At 43.5% G+C, this 20958-nt stretch overlaps 1 protein-coding gene across 2 annotated transcripts in view; it reads left to right on the forward strand.

Annotated features, from left to right (window-relative positions):
• PHAF1 (phagophore assembly factor 1) overlaps nt 1-20958 on the forward strand; it is a 225587-nt gene that overhangs the window by 119419 nt on the left and 85210 nt on the right. The window contains exons 4-7 of one of the 2 annotated variants that reach the window (XM_085638615.1): nt 2029-2072; nt 6985-7064; nt 16980-17074; nt 17459-17482. In XM_085638615.1, coding sequence (XP_085494741.1) covers nt 2029-2072; nt 6985-7064; nt 16980-17074; nt 17459-17482 — 243 coding nt within the window. The remainder of the gene's footprint in view (nt 1-2028; nt 2073-6984; nt 7065-16979; nt 17075-17458; nt 17483-20958) is intronic. The other variant, XM_085638616.1, reaches the window with a different exon arrangement.

Consider the following 20958-nt stretch of genomic DNA (forward strand, 5'->3'; position numbering starts at 1 on the left):
AGGTCATAACTTAATTGTCACACATATTCGCGGATTCCCTGGATACAAAAAAGAGATGCAGTTGGCAGTGCCTGTTGATGGAAAAGTGGATCTTAATGCTAATTTGCTCAAAATGCTGAACTCTATTACAGGATAACATCGCCTTCAAAGTCGTATTCTGAGCTAGAGCAACTAGTTACTATTTTGTTAGCCTTTTATTTCTTTCTTTATTTTTTATCTTTTGTGGAAAACCCACTCTTTCAGGTACTCATTTCTTGTAGAAAAAGTGATTTCACATTTCGCGTTTTAAGCGGACTCTTTTATTCACCAGAAAAGGTTTAGGCCTCCTCAATAGTTGATTGTGGGGTACGAGAGTTTGAGGAATGTCTGAAATGTTCACAATTTCTCTCAGTATTTTCCTTTTACTCTCCATCACGCTGATCATTCACTCGTTTGTTTTTTGCAAAGACTATTTATAAACAACCATCCAGCACTAGGCTTTTGTTTGCCTTTAAAGAAGAAATAACGTTGTGGTTTCTGATTCACAAATTTCGAACTTTCTGCTTTGCGTAATTGATGTGCTGTGAGGTAGGTGTAGCTCTCTGAGTTACGTAATTGATATGCTGTGAGGTGTAAGTAGCTGTGTGAGTTGCGTAGTTGATATGCTGTGGTGTACAAGGATCTCTAGAAGTTGTGTAGTTCTTATGAAGTGGAGTAGAAGGAGCTGTTTAAGTTAAATCGTTGATATTGAGGGGGAAGGAGCTAGAAGGAGCAGTGTGAGTTAAGGGCCTCAAACGTTTGCTGTGCTAGGAATAAAAGAAAAATCCTGCAGTAAATTGCTATGTGGTAATACAAAGAAATGCCTGTTCCTCAATGAGGCAAACACAAGGAGGTAATGGACGGAGCGCTGAAACTTTTCAGACACTCACCCTCAGTCACAGATCTGGGTTAAATCCATCATCTTTCTTTAGCTCACTACGCCACCCCAGTTCAGACACAGCTGTATGCAAATCGGTCTTGACCTTGTGCCTCATGGGAACAGTCCAGCCCAAACAGCCAAGCCAGATCTTCCCTGGACCGGAAACAAGCATCCTGGGACCGGTTTCTGTGTAACACCCATCATCAGCCAGGCTAGCTTGAATCAAGTGGCAAAATGAGCAAGAAACCCACGTCTGGACGGAGCGCAGAAACTTTTCAGACACTCACCACCAGTCACATATCTGGGTTGAATCCATCATCGTTCTTTAGCGCAGTGAGACCAGCTTTGAGTGGGCTTGGAAGCTTTTTTTAGACGAGATTGAGTGCTGCCGACACGTCTTAGATTAGGATCTCTTTTTATGATTTAGACATTGGGATTACAGTTTAGAGCGAATACCACACCCTGTGCAGTGGCGTAGCGCAAAATGAAGGGTCTATCTTGCAGATTGTGGAGAGGCCCCTGAGGTTTGCATATCCCACAGCAGTTCTTTGGCCTTGAGCTGCATGGGGTCTCCCTGAAAGGTTGGGCGGGGGACTCTGAAACGTTGTGAGCCATCCTGCTCCACAGGGGCTGTGTTAAGCCCTTGACCCTGTTGCGGTTCCCTGCTTGTTTCTGACCAGTTGAAACCTGATGCAAATTGCGTGGGTAAACACCTCATTCCAGTTGTGCACACCTCAGAAAAGGAAGTGAACATACAGAATTAGAGTGTTATGCCCCCTCACCCCCAATACCAGGCTCAAAAACTTGGAACATTGCTTAAATTAAACTCCCGCTAAGTACTGTACACTGTGGTATCACAAATTGGAGGTGAAATATTACTGCAGTAAATTTCCATGTGACTTGGAATGAATTCCAGGTACGTCTAGCCTTTTGTGTATCTGATCAGGTTTATTGACTCTCCTGTAGTCTGCTTTTGAACTCCCATTAAAGCTATTATTGACGTTTTTTGTTTAGATGTTGGTCTTTGTTTACCACCTGAAATTTGTTTTATTTATTTTCCCTACCTTTCTACAGAAACCGTCCTTTATGTACAGCAATAATTTCTCAACTCAACTTTTATGCTTTTTCAGGTGATTGAAGTATATGACTTGACTAAAGTGAAGTTAAAATATTGGTAAGTATATAGTAACCTTAAAATGTATGTTTGTTGTTGCTGGAAATTCAATTTACCCTCTTTCAGCCCCACCCATTCCTTCATGCATGCAGATAATAGTCTCCCCTATATCGAAAACGTGAAACTGTAATAATAGTCCCTTGTTTCTATACAGTTTTCCCCACTGCATGATTGCCCTCTCCTGTAAATAACAGGTGTTACTATTAGCCTTTTTGGAAGGAGGGATAGCTCAGTTGGCCTTTCTTGGAATCAAGCTTGTGAACTGCAGATGTTCACAGTAAACATTTTAACTCCCTGAACCATCTTCCAGCTCTAGGTTCACTCAGTACAACAAATAGGCCTGTTTAGGAGCTCCGGCTTCTTCTAACTTCTGCAGTGATTTCATTGTTTTGCACTCTTATTTCAAATCAAGTACTTTTGAAGGTTTTAAAACTGGTCCAGCTTCCTTGCTTTTTTGCGTCTCACAATTCTTCTGGCAATGTTTACTTCAAGCCCTTGTTCTACTTCCTTTAGTCCCTCCTTCCGTTCAGCCAAACCGATTAATTCCCCTCACCAAATGGATTACCTCCAGATTTTGCAAAAACAATTAATGTTTTTCTATCCTGTCCACTGTCATTTGATTTGATCAGCAGTTTTCCCCTTAACCTCTGCCTTCTGGCACTAAAAACAGCATGTGCTCTTAAAGTCACATGCGTGGGTTATCTTTCTCCTCTGTGCCTAATACAAGAGAAGTGTAACTCCGCCTTCGTTGCTTTGGGGGTATGTGTCGGCATTGGTGTTTTTCTGTTCTACCTTGTCCTGGTGGCCATACCAGAATTCTTTTTATGAAGTTCCTTATTATTCGATCTGTGCCCCTCTGTGTTTTCTTAGACTGTCTGCAACGTTCCTAAAGCTGACTGTAGTTAAGTGGCTGCACCTTCTACATAACTTGATGCAGCATCCACCCTCTTTACCATGCACCTGAGAGCTGCAGTGACCACCAGTGTCTCAGTCACCTGTCAAGGTAGCCTATCTCCCGTACTTGAAAAGAGGCGCACTGCTCCTTTCTACAGTCTCTTGTCGATAACTTGCCTTCAAGGTGTGGCGCATGCAAGCTCTGGAATGAGCTCTGCACTGGGGTTGTCCCTCAGGCAACATCGCATTTTTTTGTACAAGACCTCACAGAACATGTCAGTGGTGTATGACAGATGCCAACCTAATCTATGGCAGGCTGTTCTCCTTACACAACCAGAGCTATCCGTGATGGATGCATCATATCTGAAATGGGATGGTCTCCTGGATGTGGTACTGCAGTCTTCTCTGTGCCTTACTCCTCCTTCCTCTACTTTCAAAAGTTCTGAAGACCGTGTGCCCCAGACTGGGTCAGGGGAGTGTCGAATTGCAACCTGTTCAGCATTCGCCCTCCACTGATCTACCTCAGTAACAAGGCAGGGCTATGCACACATTCCTGCAAGTCTAGACCTCCATGCATAGAGACTGAGCAGAACCAGCTGAGATGTTTTACCATGCCCATGGAGGTAGTAAATGTTATCTTGGCAGCTTTGCTCCTGTCTATAAAATCAATTTATTGTGCTCTCTGTGGGGAGGTTTGTGGCCTGGTGTGAGGACCATCGGATCAACCAACTTCAGGCCAAGTTATCCGATGTGCTGTTTGTTCTTTGGTTTTCCTGTGGCCCCTATTAAAGGTTATTTATCTGCCCTTCTGTCTTTTTTACATTTACCTGACCAACCTTCGTTGTTAAAGAGACCTTTTAAGATTTGTTTTCTGAAAAGACTCTCGTATTCATCTTTCTGCACCGTTTATTACACAAAATGAGACCTAACTTAGGTCTCAAAAACTCCATGGGAACACATTTGAGTGAAAGCACAACTGTCCTCTGAGATTGTTGACCATTAAGATAGTTTTTCCCTTTGCCATTACTTCTGCATGCCATGTCCGTGAACTACAAGCACTGTCATTACAACATCTGTCACCACCTGCTCTGACCGATTGGTGCTTCATGCCTCCTTTTTTCCAAACGTGGTGTCAAACTTCCATGTGGGGCAGTCCCAGTCTATTCTCTACCCAAGACATTCCAGTAAGGATACAGAGGGGCTTTACCAGTTTGATTCTAGGATGACCGTTCTGTTATACCTAAATCACACTATTATCGGGTGAATGGTTAGCTTTTCTGGGGGGAAATATTTGTAATAGCATTTTTTCAACTTCACAATGAAGTTAGAAGAAGATGGTCACTGTGCCACTTTCCCAGTATCGCCATGAATATAGAATAGTATTACTACTTTCAATGGATGATGTTACTACTTTCAATGGATTATGTACATCCAGCGTTTTTGCTACTCTTATGTTCAGGCCTTAAGGGCATTTTGTCCATGTATCGGTACAATTCATGTTTAGGTGCAAGGAGGGGGGTCTTGGCAGAAGTTTTATTAAAGTTTTCCATTATTTTTTTTCATATTCCTCTAGACATCCACTCTTCTCTCAGATTCTCTTTTCTGCAGCCATACACCATGTGATCCTTCCCTCCCATTCCAATATTCTTGAGGGTTCTGGTCTTCCCCATTTCTTTGCTATGTTTCGTTTAGCAATTGTAAACCACTGAATGATCTGTAATTTTTATAACAAGTTAGATCCCTTAATTCCCAGCAGTGCAGCACATGTTGCTAGCTGAAGTGGAATTTCAGTGGTGTCTTTAGCCATAGTGTTATGTCAGAGTATTTTTTCACCTTGGCCTACTCACATAACATCTATATAGGTTACTCTCTGCCCACATCCTTGGGGACATTTATCTTTGATGATCCCAAATGTGTATAGTTCTGTGCAATACTTTCAATTGTATTAATGTAAAACTTGCTTTTTTGGAAATTTCTCTAGGGAGTCTAATAGCCTCTTTGTATGGAGTATGTCATTGTATTTTTTTTCATCTGGCCTAAGTATGGTTGTTAGACATGCAAATATTACAACTTAAACACGCACAACACTCATCCATCTTGTGTTCGGCGTGTAGGTGGTTGAAAGGTAGACCTCAGATTTCATTCACCCCTCTTTTATTGTTGAGATCCTGTGGCATTCCATTCGTGGCATTCCTTGTGTGTGTTTTCAGGTTTATGACAACCCACTTTCGATTGTGGAGTTTTGTGAGTTAATCTCTTTCCATCCCATTTCGTTATTCAGTTTATTCCATGTTGTATTTACTATATCTGTTGCAACGGGGGCATTGATAGTAGCATTCCTTCATGTAATGAATGTATATAGCCTTTCTGGCCCAGTATGTGACCGCTCCATTCTTAATGTGGTTTTCTCCGGCAGTGAATGTGCCCATTGGTTAATTACACCAAGCTGAGTCCCGTCTGGTCATATCAGTGCCTTACATATTTGATCTAGTTGTTGACCAGCTTTGTGTTGGCTTTGCAAGATGAGAAATTGATCTTGCGCAACTGGACTGTTAAAGGAATACAAATGGGATATTTCCTGGCCGGTTGATCCACGTCTGAGAATGCATATTGTTGAAAAAGACAACTGACATTTTTGCTCGGTCGTTGTGCCTATCTATATATGGCTCTGTGCAGTCACTTTGGGAGGTGCTATAATGCCTTCACAAAGTCCAATTGTGCTACCTATTGGGACACTGAAGCAATTGGTGAAAGTGCTGAATCTAGAATGGTGCCTGAGGGAATTAAAAAGTTGAGGAATCTGCGTTTAGATGGAGAATCCACCAGAAATAGTGTTATTTAAGGTAAGTAATTTGTTTATTGCAAAGATCGTTAAGACTCTTTAAATATTTTTTCAATCTTAAGGATGATAGAGCATCTAGGGGCATGTAAAATTGTGACACAGTAGACCTACCCACGATTTAGCAAACTAACTGAAAATGATGCCATGCAAGGGTGGTGGAATAATATAGTCTTCCTTCTTAATGCCTGATTCTGTTGTGGTACTTGGGCTGCCTGTGTTCTGCAGAGAATGTAGACTTGGAAAGACTTGCATACAGTACATTGCCGTAGCCCATTGGGCTGCTTTATGCTGTCTTTCTGTTGCTCCATGAATTACAAGGCTAGGGTCTTTTCCTAGCTCACCACATTGCTGCGCTAAAGTGAAAACTGTAATTTCTCCTTTACCCATCTCAACATGTATTTTTTGCTTTTTTCATCAAGGCATTACCTGCATCCTTGATTTTTCATCCGTAAATATTGGATTCTTGAACAGTATAAGAAAATTGACAAGAATGAGGACTGGGTTTTTATAGCGTGGAGTTGCAGTTTGCAGTAGATTGAAGATAAGATGAAGTGTTCATTTGTGATTCAAAATCCCCACAAAAAAATCATTCTACCTGCAAATTAAAGGTTCAACCATGGGAAGTATATATATATTTTCATGGGTGTTAACTTAGAGGAGTTTACTTTTCTATTCAAGAATAGGGTACATCTGGGTTTTGACAGCAGTACATTGTCCAAGACAGTCAGTCCCACGAGGGTGTTCAGCTTACTAATGTTCATTCATCTGGGTGTTTCCCTGGCCGACTTAGAAGCACACGTTCTGTATCGTGCACTCCTTGATAACATGAACCAGTGGTTCAGCAGGGGTGCAGAGGCAGTGTCCTGCTTCCTGTCAGTATCACAACATTGCGTCTCAACAAATATTATCAAATAAATGCTGAATGACCACAATAATAGTAACCGTAATTAGCACCACCTTCACCAAATCTCACACACACATCAATTCTCAGCACCCCTCCCCATGTGCACTTATTGAATTTTCTGCACTCTGTCCTCTTCAGGGAGAGGCCATTCACGTTCACTCCCGTGGGACTCTATACACACAATCTAGTCTACTTTATCCTTAAATACTGACATTGTTATGCTATTACCAAGTATCTGAAGTTATGATGAAAGGACTGTCTTTGTTTTTCAGTGGTGTCCATTTTAACTCTCAGGCAATAGCTCCAACTATAGAACAAATTGATCAGTCATTTGGAGCAACACATCCAGGAGGTAAGCAAAATTATGACTTTTCCAGTCATTTTTAATCTTGTACCATTATGTCGTTTTATTTGCTCATGTGATATGAATGGGATGAACATTGTGTGCCTGCATGATTAATCTAATTATTTTCTATCTGGCCATTCCATACACCTATTCCAAAGGCCAGTTCTGCGTGTTTTTTTTATATTCTTTTGATATGGTGCATGTTGAATGTTTCGTGAGATAGGTTCACTGTAATAATGGATTGCTCTTGAAATGGGACGGCTCTGTTTCTCTTGTCCGGTTTTGGGCACTCTAGGAGCTTAATTTGCAGAGGTCCTTGTGTGGGTGATCTGCTTTTATCTGTAACCTGTAAAGTGTGTCTTCAAAAGTTGATTGACTAGGGGGTTTTGCTAGAATCTGGCATTCATGAAACTTAAGCTGGTCGCTCCTTATTGTGCAGTGGAAGTCCTACTGTGGCTCATGCCACAATTCTGTTAAGCCACACAACTTGACACTGCTCTATGTCATTATTATTATTATTATTATTTATAAATTTATAAAGCGCCTGGTGACCCGGAGGCATCCCCGCGCTATAAAAAATACAGTAACCACGAGGAGGGGGGGACCGGAGGACTATTTAGGGAATAGGAAAGTCTTTAGATTTTTTCGGAAGAGGGTGAGGGCTGGTTCTAGACGTAAGTGGCGAGGCAGTGCATTCCACCCTGAAGAGGCTTTGACCGAGAAGCGGCGGCCGCCGGTACGAGCCTTCTTAAATTTAGGGACGATGGCCAGATGCTCATCGTCCGAGCGCAGTGACCTTGAGGCTTTGTAGGGGGCGACGAGGTCTTTCAGGGCGGCCGGGCCGACACCATTAATGAGTTTGTGACTGATGCACATTGCTTTAAACTCAATTCGCTGGCGAACAGGGAGCCAGTGAAGGGCCTTGAGGGCCGGTTTGGCAGAGGCTCTGGGGGGGAGGTCCATTATGAGCCTTGCCGCTGCGTTTTGTGCCCGTTGGAGTTTGGCTAAGGTGAACTCCGGTGCACCAAGGTAGACGGCGTTGCTATAATCAAGTCTGGCTAGGATGAGCCCTTGAACCAGCAGCTTCCTGGAGAGCGGGGGGAGGAGGGGGAGGATCTTGCGGGTAGACCGCAAAAGGCCAAAACAAGTTCCAGCGGTCTTAGACGCCTGGGTCTTCATGGTGAGGCTTGGTTCCAGCCAGACGCCTAGCGTTTTGACTTGGGTCTTAGGAGTGGGAATCTCACCAAAGGTGTCTGGCCACACAGCGGCGGGAATTGAGGACCATTTGTTACCCAGGAGCATAATTTCGGTTTTGGCACCGTTCAATTTTAAGGAAGATTCGCACATCCAGGAGTAGATGTCCTGGAGACAGTTCCGCAGGCTGTCTGGATGTTTGTCCAGCTGGGAGAGGGAGACGACAAGTTGGGTGTCATCAGCGTAGTTGACAACCTTGATCCCATAGGGGGTCACAACATCTTCCAGGGGGGCCATGTAAACATTAAACAGGGTGGGACTAAGCGAGGACCCCTGCGGGACTCCGCATGTGAGTGGACGGGGGTCTGAGCGAGAGTTGCCGTCCCACACCTGAAATGTACGGCCTGAAAGGAAGGAGTTAATCCAGGCGTGTGCTGAGCCCACGATTCCTGCCCTGGCCAGGCGGTGTAGAAGGACACGGTGATCCACCGTATCAAAGGCGGCACTGAGGTCCAGGAGGATCACCGCCACTGATCCTCCTGAATCCAGAATGCGTCTTGATTCCTCAATGACGGAGAGGAGGGCTGTATCCGTGCCCTGACCGGGCCGAAAGCCGGTTTGAGAGGGGCGCAGGATTTTGTTGGTCTCAAGGAATTGAGAGAGTTGGGAATTAACTAGTTTCTCTGCCATCTTGCTGATGCAGGGAAGGAGTGATATAGGTCTATAATTAGACATGTCATCAGGATTCAGGTGGGGTTTTTTTAAAAGGGCTTTGACAACCGCGTTTTTCCAGCTGGGTGGCACTGTGCCTTGTCGCAGGGAGATGTTAATAAGATCCCTGAGAGTGGTAGCTATGCTGGGAGAGGCGGTTTTTAATATTCTAGTCGGGGCCGGGTCAAGAGGAGAGCCGCTTTTCATTTTGGCTAACGTGGAAGTGACCTCAATGAGAGAGGTTGCTCTAAAGGAGGACAGCCGCGGGCTGTTCGTGCAAACCTCAGGATCAATGGGGTTGAGGGGGGTGGTCATGGGAAGAGAGTCCAGTATTCGTGAGATTTTAGAGTCGAAGAAGGAGGCAAGGTCATTACTTCTGTCTGGAGGGGCATGGGATGCGGTGGGAGCCAGCGGGATGTTGAGGAGTTCTTTGACAATCAGATATGCTTCTTTTGAGGAATTGGTGGCGTTTTGTATTCTGTTGTCATAGAATCCTGCCTTGGCGATTTTGAGAGCTGATTTATAGCGTCTTACTGCACAGTTGTAAAGATCTTTGTTACTGTGTCGCCAGTCCTTTCTCCATTGCCTCTCGGCCTTTTTGCACTCTTTGCGTAGGTCCCTGAGGTCATCATTATACCAGGGGGCTTGGCCCTTAATCCTGTTTTTGATCTCCCGATTTTTTATGGGGATGAGTTTATCGAGGGTGGCCGATATCCAGTCTCTGACTTGGGAGTCGGCGGTGGCGGGGTTTTCAGAAAGACTGGGGGTTGAAGCGTCCAGGGCTGCGGACCAGTCCTCTACGGAGAGTCTGGCCCACGCTCTATCTCTGGTGAAGGTGGGGGATTTTTGAAGCCTTTTAAAGGCTCCTGGGAGATGGGTCGTGACCAAAAAGTGGTCCGTCCACGGGAGGGGTTGGGACTTGATGTAAAGGAGGGAGGGGATGTTGGAGAACACCGGATCGAGAAGGTGCCCTTTCGTGTGTGTGGGATCGGAGTTGACGAGAGACAGACCCAAGGCCGCTAGATCGTCGATAAGGTCGGTTGCCCCAGTGTCAAGGGGATCCTCGAGGTGGATGTTTAGGTCCCCCGTTATGATGAAGTTGGGTGTCAGGTGTGCTGCGGAGGTGACGGTTTCCAGCAGGGCGGCTGTGAAGGGGCCCGAGTAGCCGGGCGGCCGATACACCAGGAGGCCTGACAGGGAGTTGGTCGAAGACAGCTGGATCGTAAAGAGACAGCTCTCTGAGTCTTGGATCGCGCAGTCTTTGGTACGACAGGTAAAGTGGTCCCTGTAGATAATGGCAAGTCCACCTCCTCTACCTAAGGGGCGAGGTTGAGACATGATGAGGAAACCCGGGGGGAGGGCCATGACAATGTCAGCGTTGGAATGCTCCGTAATCCAGGTTTCTGTGAGTAATAGTATGTCCAAATTGAGGTCGGTAATCAGATGGTTGATATGCAGGGCGTGTTTAGGGAGTGATCTGCAGTTAAGGGTCGAAATTTTAAGGACAGGGGCGGGGGACTGTAGTTTCGGGAGGGAGAGATTGCCTGGTTTACATTTATCACAGCGAGGGAAGGGGGCAGTAGGGTCGAGTAGTGCCTGACAGGCGCTGTTTTTAGTAGGTCTAAGGCTGAGAAGCTCTCTACGCGAGTAGCTTACCTTGGAGGCGGCTGGGACAGGCATAGGGTCTGGCCCAGGGCCCGGTCGTGCGCAGACGGGCTTGCCTTAGGCGCGCCTTCGGCGCGCAAACGGCGCTCCCGCTGCGCTCGTCCGCTGCGCTGGGGGGGACGGCACATTTGTGCTAGATGTGGTGGGCGTGGCCTCGCAGGGGGCGTGGCTCCGCCTTTGGCGCGCTCTCGTGATGTCGTTCCCAGAGGGCTGGATTAGCGCGTACCAGCAGCGCTTCCCCAGGTGAGCAAGAGCGTTTCAAAGCTTTAAAATAGGCGAGTGATACAAGTTATTGTATCACTCATGTGTCATGAAACAGCATTCGATAAATAGGCCGATATTTTTAAGACCAAGATGATTCACACCTGTACTGAGGTTGGAGAGGACAGTCCATTTCCTGATTGAGTACTTTACACATGGCTTCTTACTCAGTTTCAGGAGGACGACCATGAACTAGTCACCGAGGCTGGTTCGCTACCTTTTTGAATGGCTGAGGAAACCGGAGATAAAGTTATTGAATAGATCATGGTCTAACCCTAAAATTCAAAAGCCATGTCGCCTGCGACATATGGTTAGAGTTTTAAGTAGTGACCTATTTGCTGAGGAGTAGGCAAGTTATATATTTACACTGAACAGGTTTTGAGTAATGCTGTTTTCAAATACATTGGAGTACAGGTAACGGATAACTACATATTATTAAATATACATTTTTGTAGTCTTGTCTTGGGCATGTATGGTGCGTTTTCCATTCATATGGTGTGGACCTACAGTACTGGTCATGACTTCTGATCCATGGTAATAGAACTGTTATTAAAAGATGGGGAACTGGATTTTTACACTTTAAAGAAAAGTGTGAAGGTGGCCCTTGATAATGCATTTCTATTGATTATGTTCGTGTCTGATCCTGTTGGATCAGTCTGTGGCTGTACCCTGGTGCAGTAGGCATGTGCCATCCTGTATTCCTATTCTGAGCTGCTCTGTTAGTTTTCTTGTGCTGGAGACTTGTCATGAGTCCCATGATAGGTGCAAAACATATTGCTAGCCTACTAGCTTCCCATGTGTAAAGTTCATTTCACCCTAGTGTAGGGGAAGTGTGGCTGTATAAGCCAAGTTCAGCAGGTATGACTCTGGCCTCAGAGATGCAAGAACAAAATACCAAGGGCATTCCAAAGTTACCCCTGTACACAATCATGTGTCTTGAGCTGGCGGAACTTGGCCTGTCTGAATGCAGCCAAGAGTGCAAGGCCCAGCTGTCCAAGTGCTGTAGAGCACCTGTCACCCCCAAGTGCTGGAGATAGCCCATCGCTGATGCAAGCTAAGAGCCTGAAGCCACAAAACAAATCTTTTCTCCACATCCAGGTGCTGTCTCATCTCTTTTGGCTTGCTGTGGAACACTATAGAAGAGTGACAGTCAACTAATGCCACTGAAATAATATGTACTGAGCTCGCACCTGTCAAAATTACTGATTTGGAACTAAACTCGCAGGCTCTTGCTATCCCCTTTTAAACTTTGATTTGCCAACTGTCCTAATATAATGTTATAGAAGTCCTATTCGAAACATGATTAGATCTGTGAGCACCGAACACTACAAGTATCCACCAGCCTTACCCAAAATCTGAAATTTGCTGAACTATATCTTATTTTGCTGTTTATATTTAATGGATAGAAAATGTTTTCGCTTTTGAAACTAAATGATACTCCCATTGATTTAGCAGGAGAGATGCAAGTGCTATTTGAAATCTATGTTCTGGTATGCTACTGGTCTTCAGGCATAAGCCCAGATTGTTGGCATTCAGGAAGTAGAATGTCAAAGGTCTTAATGTGAATGACATGTCAATTAAGTGAGTTTTTGTTAGTATTTAGCTTCTGTGGTTCCAGGTACAGCAGAGTTTATTGCAAGTATTCCGTAGTTGCTTTTCAATTTCAAATGCCATGAAGAATGTGCCTGGCAGCACCTTTTGACCCAGTTAGCTATGCGATTCCAAGACATCTTTGATTGTAAGGGTCTTAAGTGGGTGGTTTCATTCTTATTACAACTAAGCCAAATGGCCCTCTTCACCTCTGTTTATCTGGGTTGGGGAATTTCCCCATGATACTTGCCTCTCTTCATATCATTTAACATCTATGTTAGGTCTCTTGCTAAACTAAATTACTCCTCAGTTATTAATTTGAATGCTGCTAATAGCCCCCTTCCAGCAATGATTGATGGCAGGCAGGAAGTGGTTGGGAATCCAAGAATCGCACCTAACTCAAACAAACCTAAGAGTGCCAAAATCCTTTCTGTTTCCTGGTGGTCTGACAGCATGGGAACTTGTTCCAGCTCTGTGATGGTAGTAAGGATTTTTGTTCTCCTGTTCAAAAGCAATCAGATCTGACTGCAAAGGTCTGAGCAGCAGTTTCCACCTACTTTCTGTTTAAATCCATGCTTTACCTTACACGTTGCCACCATCATTGAGTCCTGCCTCGATTATGGCAATGATTTATACCTTTGGCTAGCTACATTCTTGATGACTGTCTGCAGGTTTGGTGGCTAGTTTCCCGGATTTGTGACTAGTTTGGTGGCTAAATTACCATAGAAAGCCCCTTTTTACCAACCTACAGTGGATTCTGGTCCAGGACAGATTTTTTTTCCAAGCTCTGTATGCGCTCCACATGGCCCTTTATGGCAATTTCTCGCTCAGGGGCTCCAGTGCCAAAGTCGTTTGTGATCACTTCGGTCGTCAAACCAATTACTTTTGGAAGTCCTTCTCTACAAAAAAAGTCTGGTTCTGTGGTTAATTGTGAGCTTCTCGGTTTTGGGTATTGACCTAAAAAGCCGCCTGGTATGTGTGGAGACAGGTAATCAGATGGGTAAAGTTTTCATCTAAAAGTCCTACAAAGCCTTCCAGATTCCTGGTTGAACAATTTAACCATAGTTTTCCTTGAATTAAAAAACATTTAATCTATTTGCATATTAAAGCACAAGTTTACAATTGTCGTGCTGTAATTCAACAAGGCCGCTGTGAAATACAGTGGAGCATCCTTCTGGTTAGTAAGGTTACCTGTATTCTCAGTTGTCTCTCCTTTTCTTTGGTCACAGTTGCCATATTTATATTATCAACTGTGTTGTTAATTGATCCTGAGTCTTCTATGGCTGCTGACCATTTTGGTTTTAGGAGGGCCTGATCACGTTACTCCTCAGCAGGCGATTAATACAGTACACTTAAAGGAAGTGAACCATTGTGATTGCAGAGCCTCTTCCCTGCTTGCAGGCACTGGTATTACACGCAGGCATCCTGTAAGCCCTCGTCTTTCTTTGGTCTTCCCTGCCGGAGATTTGCTCAAGATCGTTAAGAATCTAACACCTACTGCCTACCATGACACTATATTCCATCTACAAACCTCAAAGAAAGTTCACCTCTTCAACAGATGTGTTGGCAGCTCATAAATGCTCCAGTAATGCAAGGAATATCCCAAGGCCTAGTTGAGACCATCCAGATCAAGCTCCACCTATCACTTGCAGAGTCCCCCATGGTTTTCTACTTGCTCATGTTTGTTTCAGTCCATATATGGAGCTGCTGAGATTTCTCATGGAAGAGAAGGTCTGACTGAAAAATACACAACTGGATGGTCTCCGATATTCATAGTCATCCCCAGGAAATCTGAAGCCACCCTTTGGAGACAAAAACAATAAAGTGAATTCTGATTGATTCGCACCCCACTCCTCAATCCCCCTTTCTGACTACTGAAGTAAAGTCCCTCAGCTTCTGGATTGATCAAGTTCTATAAGTGCCCTCTCAGATCGGCCATACTGAAGTCAGCCAGAACTACATTTCTCTAACTAGAGAAAAACTAAAGCCCTGCCTACGCCCAACTGAATTTCACCTATGAGGTACCAAGGTTTTTGATATCCCAAATTGAGCAGCAAAACTACACCCTCATGGGCTACCCAAAGCTCACTTTCTCTCCCCTCCCTGCCATTCTGCCTTTGGCAGACAAATTAGTGGCTGCAGATTTGATCACAATACCGCACAAACTGCATTGGATCTCACTTGAGGATTGTTTTAAATGAGCATGCATGCCATTCACGGCTCTCTGCCCAGCCCAACTATTGCCGACCCACCCTAAAGAATTACAGAGGGAATTAAGGTCTAGCAGCAGATATAATGGGCATGATTTAAGAAAAAAAGAATGCAGTCGCTTACAGCCGCCTCTCAATCCTTCTCAGGAGCAGCCCGGTCTCTCTGGTCCTCCCTCCCAGCTCAAATGAGATGACAAGTGTGCTATCGAATTTTGATGAAAATCCAAAATAAACTCTACCAGCCTGAAAACTCCAATTTTATCAAAAACTATTTCCACAAAAATCTCATGAAAAATTTCATGAAATCTTAGAACTTCCATGGAAACATTTACAGGACCTTTGATAGAATTCCAGGTGCAGCTTATAAATATACTGTCAAATAAAACTCTCACATCTCCAAAAAATTATAGTAGGAGTGAGAACAACTAATTTAAAAATGAAGAGGAAATGGATTATAAAATAAAAATCAAGGTTGTCTGTTTTCTATGCCCACCATAACCCTGATGAGAAAAGCTGCAGTCAGCAGACGGATGGGTTGTGCAAAAGGGACCATGGTGAAGGGGCATGGGGGTAAAGAGGGTAGAAGTACAAGGGCATGAAGACTCAATGCAAGGGGGTGCAGCGGGCTACTAAAATATGAGTGCCATGAAGGTAAGAGGGTAAAAAAAAACAAAGGAAAAGGGTGTTGTGCACCATATCTAGAGGCAGACTGGGAAAATAGCAGCAGGAGGAGGGTGAAAAAGAAATGGAAAGTTCAGAAGGTACCCCAATTTTTTTTTTTTAAGTAATTGGTCATAAAAATAAGAGAGGTTTTTATACAGGCAATAAATTAGCAATGAGGGGACGTTGCTAACAGGCAGACAACAAACAATGGACCAAAATAATTCATAAAAGACCACCTTGCTGCACAGCGACCTCCATAAGAAAGGGTTTTGGTAAACCCAACCTGCTGAATGCCATTTAAGGTGAACATTACAAGGAAATGGGTTCATGGGAAGCGGTTTGGCCAGGTTTAAATGCCACCTGCAGTGGGACAGCAACAGATTCTAGACCATCTAGAACATCTACTCCCCTTTCTTCCCACTGTTCCCCTTTGCCTTGTCTGCTGCCTGTCTGTGGCCTCTTCGCTTTCTACCATCACTTCTTAGCTCTAGGATGTCCTCATCCACTTTTTTTCATCTTCCCTCTACCTTGCTGCTCGTCTTGACCCCCCCCCCCCCCGATTGACTACCTCCTGCAAGTTGCCCATTGTTATGTAATTCAAGCTAATTTCAAAGCTTGCTCAAGTTTTTACTCTTTGAAGAACACCTAACCCCGGTTGTTTCCATGTAGCCTAGACCAACGTGCACTTTGCCGAAAAAAGGTGTGAAGATGTCCCCCCTTATGATAGGCTGGCAGGACAGAAAAATATAAACTGAGTAGAGAGCTCAGCTTTGGCAGCAACAGCTCGTGTGCTCTGGCCTACCCCTAGCAGACTTCTCAGTAAAGTATTTCTTGAGCTCCAAGGTCAGGAAAAAGTCCTGTTCCCCAGACCTAGACTCTAAACCATCCTGCTGGCAGTACCTTGTACTAGATGGTAAGGATCCCCCTTTAATGCTGACCTCCCTGGCTAATTGTAGGATCCTTTCTGCACCTTGTGGTAGAACAACCTTAAGCTTAGCCATTTGTCCCTTACCAAACAGCTGCTGAAAAGCCACTCCCACAGTGCTCATGAAGAGGGGGCTTTTGGCCTCACAGATACTGGCTATCTATCTTTTTTTTAATGTAGACGTCCCCCCCCTGTTTATCACCAGATATTGAGCCCCACGCTGCAGCCAGGATGACACGCGTCCTCTTTTCTGGCAGTCTCCAGTACATACTATTTAACCTATTGGGTATTATTAATTTGTATAGATATCATATGCATTTACATGTCGGTAGTATCTATGTATAACGTCGGATTTCTTTGGAAACTTAGTTTTGTTACATCTTGCATTATGAACCTCATTACTTTTTCTTTCTCTCCACCCCCTCCCCCTTCCAATGCCTCTATGGTCTCTGGAGTTCTATTTTTAGTTGTGTGCCCTTCCTAATGTAACTTGAGCCAAAACGGTAAAAATTGCTGATCATGTCAAATAAATGAGGCCTGTGTTTTTACACATATTAAAGGGACGTGCCCCAAATTTTTTTTTTAAATGTTTGAAGTTTAAGAAAATGTCTGCACTTTGAAAAGCATATTGTCATAAGATGTTTCAATGTGGTCGTTCGTGAATAAACTGTATTTGTGGGAAACATGTGCCTTTTTTTCTAGTATACAATTCGGCAGAACAGCTGTTTCACCTCAACTTCAGAGGACTGTCGTTTTCCTTTCAACTGGACTCCTGGTCTGAAGCCCCCAAGTATGAGGTCAGAGTACAGACCTTTGCTAAACTGGTCTGGGGCTTTTATTTTTTATTCTTATGTCACACAAGTCTAAACGTACATCAACGCCACAGACCGAATGAAAGGCATGTGCCTTGAAGAATTTGTATTCGTTGCTAGCGCTTGTAAATGACTCTCGGCTTAAAGCACTGCTGACGAGTAGCACTAGAGAAGCTTGCGGTGCCGGCTGACCTGTATGTTTGGCGCAGTATGCATTCAGCTTAATAACATCTTTGTAAGATTATCCTAAAGAAAGCTTCCCTCTCCCCCTTTCATAACATTCAATTCTATGTTTAGTGTTAATTGCATGTCTTCTTATTTTTGCTTATTTTCAATACTATAAATAACATAATATGTCTGTTTGTTTAGTTTTCCCGGAGGATAGTGACACAGGTAAAGAAAATGAATGACTTACTGTTTTATTTCTAACCCTTTACCACGCGGCACTTTTTTGCAGGATTTGAAAATGTTTGTTTATGCGGGTATCAATGTTTCTTATACTGATGTATGCATCTCACTTTTTAGTTATGTTATTTGCTGTATGCTCCCTTATCCCATATTTGTAATCATGGCCCTGTCCAGTGCATGGCACATGGGTACTAATCCTGCTAGCGTGTATTTTTGCTATTAGCAGCAGATTGTGTGCACAGTTGTGTTTCTGTTTTTGTTTTTTTGTTTTTCATTTTATGCGCTAGAGAAATTTTTTATTTTTGGGCGTGGGATTTTTATTTTTATTTTCCTAGTTTCATTTTTTTTTTAGCACAAAACACAAATACAATTTCGAATAAAAAGAAAGAAAAAAGGATAATGCATATGTCAGCAGACACGGTTGGAATAAAATAACTACAGCTTTCCGCACTCTGCCTAAATTCTTCATATACAGATAAAATCACTTTTCTAGTGGATACTTTTTATACAGATGCCTCATTAAGAAAGGTAGACAGGTACCAGATCGGCTCAATAATATTGTATTGCTATACAATTTAGATGCCGTCTGTTGCCATGACATAGTTCAAAATTCCTTGTTTTAAGTGATTTTACTGGCACTTTACTAGTATAGCAAACAGTCCGCCATTGGTATGGCATTGAAGCATCTTCAGTTATCCGGGGATGACTTCCCAAATATTTCCAAAGGTTTCCATTGCAGAGATGATTCTTGTTTTTCTGAATGTGTGCCTTCAGTAGAGCAAATCCGAAATGTCCTTTATTTGTAGGCGAATGTGTCTACTTTAATGAGGTGAGAGTTTCTAATGGATAAAACCGAAGTGCTGGGCCAGACTGTTTTCGCATCTTCTTGGTTGGTACACATGCCCGTATACTGCATTTTTTTAATTAGATGCATAAGAAAGGTTCATGTTCAAGGCCTGTCACTACCGCATAAAAATAAATGTCCTGGCTTGGCACCCTTCCTCCTACCCCTAAAGTCCATTTAGTGTTGGACCCTGAGCCAGATGGCAGCAGCTATGAGGCATGTCTCAGGTGCACCAAAGACCAACAGGGAGACTAAGGCAAAAATAAACAAGCAAAAGGGTCCTCTTTGTGTTAGGGAGCACAACAGACATTCTCTACATGGTAACGTGAAGGTAGAAATGTATCATATGTATCTGTGCCCCATGCCAGGGAAGCAAGAGGAGTCTGTCCATTACAAGCCCTCCCTCCTCTTCCATTAAACAGCATTCGAGTTCAGTGCGCTCTCTTGTCTCCTTTTTAGGATGGCACCATCCTTTCCATGACTGATGCTGTTCATGCAATTCAGACTCTTGTTTCTAAGCCACTGATGATGCCTCTGGATCCTGGCATCATGACATGATGACTTTACCCCCACTTGGACTTTCGACTTCCAGACATTTCTAATGTGCTTTAAGCAGGCCCTTTGATTTCCATAATTTCTGAATTGTAATTTCCTTCAGGGCTTACAGGTTATGTAAGATTCTGGCTCGGGTCTTAGTTTTCTAGGTTCTTTTGAAGGGTCTCGACACACATGATGCATCTGAGGCAAGACAAATACTCTCTCACTCTGATACGGATGCTAGACTGCCTTTGCAAATGCACATTGAAAGTAGGCTGAATAATCCGGTCTGGTTTCCCTCCCCTGCATCCTCGTACACAGTCACATGATTTGTCAACCGTCTCTGTACATAAGGAAAGGACTCTGGAAGCCTGACTGTCCGATACAGCTGACTGAGATAAAGATGAACGGGTTTACAGTTATTTTGGAGCTTGCAGTTAGTAAGTCACAGGCACTTTCACCAATGGTCTTACCGAGCGTCTTCTAATATTTTTCAGAAAGGCTGTCTTTCGCTTTCTCTGCTATGCTCCTTGGGTGGTAGGCTTATGAAAGCCCACCCATCTCTGAAGAGCCTGGTGTTGCAGGTTTTGTCTTCTAAAGCTATTTGGAGGGAGCTTCCTATGCTGTTCTTGAACGGACAATGTAAAAACAAATTTCGATCATTAGGTTGCTGGGCCTTTTTTTCACCTCCACCCCTGTAACAGCCTACTCTTTGGCAGATGGTGAAGGATCCCATAGGGTTCCTATCAGATCATAGTCCAGTAGAACTCACCGCTATAAATTATGGTGGATTATAAACTTCCAAACTTCTTCTCGACACTGCCATTGATATCATTAATGCAGTATTCAGAATTATCAGCTCTCCTATTTTATAAGCTGTCATCCTACCAATTCCACGAGTTAAGGGCTATAGGAGTCAACCGTACCAGGGATAAATACTGCCCTTGCAATTTCATTGGTCACCACTTAACCTTAAGTCTTCAGGAAGTAACGGGTGACATAGAAGATCAACTTTGTTGTATAGGAGACATTACTGGATAACCATAGAGAGGAGGGATGAGACAAGCATCTTTTGTGCTGGTTCTCCAGCAATTATTGTTTCTGTGGCTGCCTTTCTTCGTCTGATTCACAGGTTTTCATTCTACCAGTGCACTGGCTTTCTAGATAATTCGTAGAAAGAAATATCAATTGGAATAACAAGTTACTTATGTGGAGTAACCTTATTTTTATGATGTCTTCTATCTTGCTGTAAATTACTCCTCGCCTATGTTCTCTTATTTTGATTGTTTTGGTTAGGGATTGTTATTAGTTTAGTAAAATTTTTGTTTTCTAAATCATTTCTTCGCCTAGTTTGTCGAGCCTTCCTACTTCCTGAATAGGATTCTTCATTAAATGTTGTGCGCTGTAATTCTGTCGGATTTGCCACCTTCGCCTCTTACCACAGAAGATCTACTTGTTTCAAAGATGATGTTCGCTTGTAGGTTGAAAATTACTGACCTTGAGGATCACAAATATTCTGTCCATTGGTCATGACCTGATTTTGAGGCCAAACAGTCTAAATTTGCTTTCTTAGATTTATCTCCAAAGGCAAGGATCTAAATACTGCCTTCCACTGTGTTAAGATGGACAGACAAAACCCATTGGACTTTTTCTAATAGTTAGAAGACAGTCCCAGGCAAAGGCAATCTCTGCTGAAAGAAGTCAGTAGGCCCATCAACTTCTGTATTTTTTTTGGTGCTTAGTCAAGGTATTTTGCGCTGTTGACTTTTTTCTCAAAAACAGTGGGTGGAACAGGAAAAACACAAAATTCAATGTTTTTGTTGAGTAGAGCTATTCTTTGGGCTGTTGCAAGTATACACTTTTAAGATGTATGTAGCTCCCATTTTGAAAACTGATTACTTCTATATGTTTTTCGTTCTGCCAACGGGATGTTTTAATGAGGCCTGGATTGTTCTGATATAAAAATGTAGCTCACTGAACTTAAGACTGCTAGTAAAGTCTAAATATTTATTGATGATGCATATAGGCCTAGAATAAAGTGCAGAATCTCTCACCTTTCTGGTCAGCCTTCATGCTTTCC

This window comes from Triturus cristatus, chromosome 12 (genome assembly GCF_964204655.1).
Source record: "Triturus cristatus chromosome 12, aTriCri1.1, whole genome shotgun sequence".
Lineage (NCBI taxonomy): Eukaryota > Metazoa > Chordata > Amphibia > Caudata > Salamandridae > Triturus > Triturus cristatus.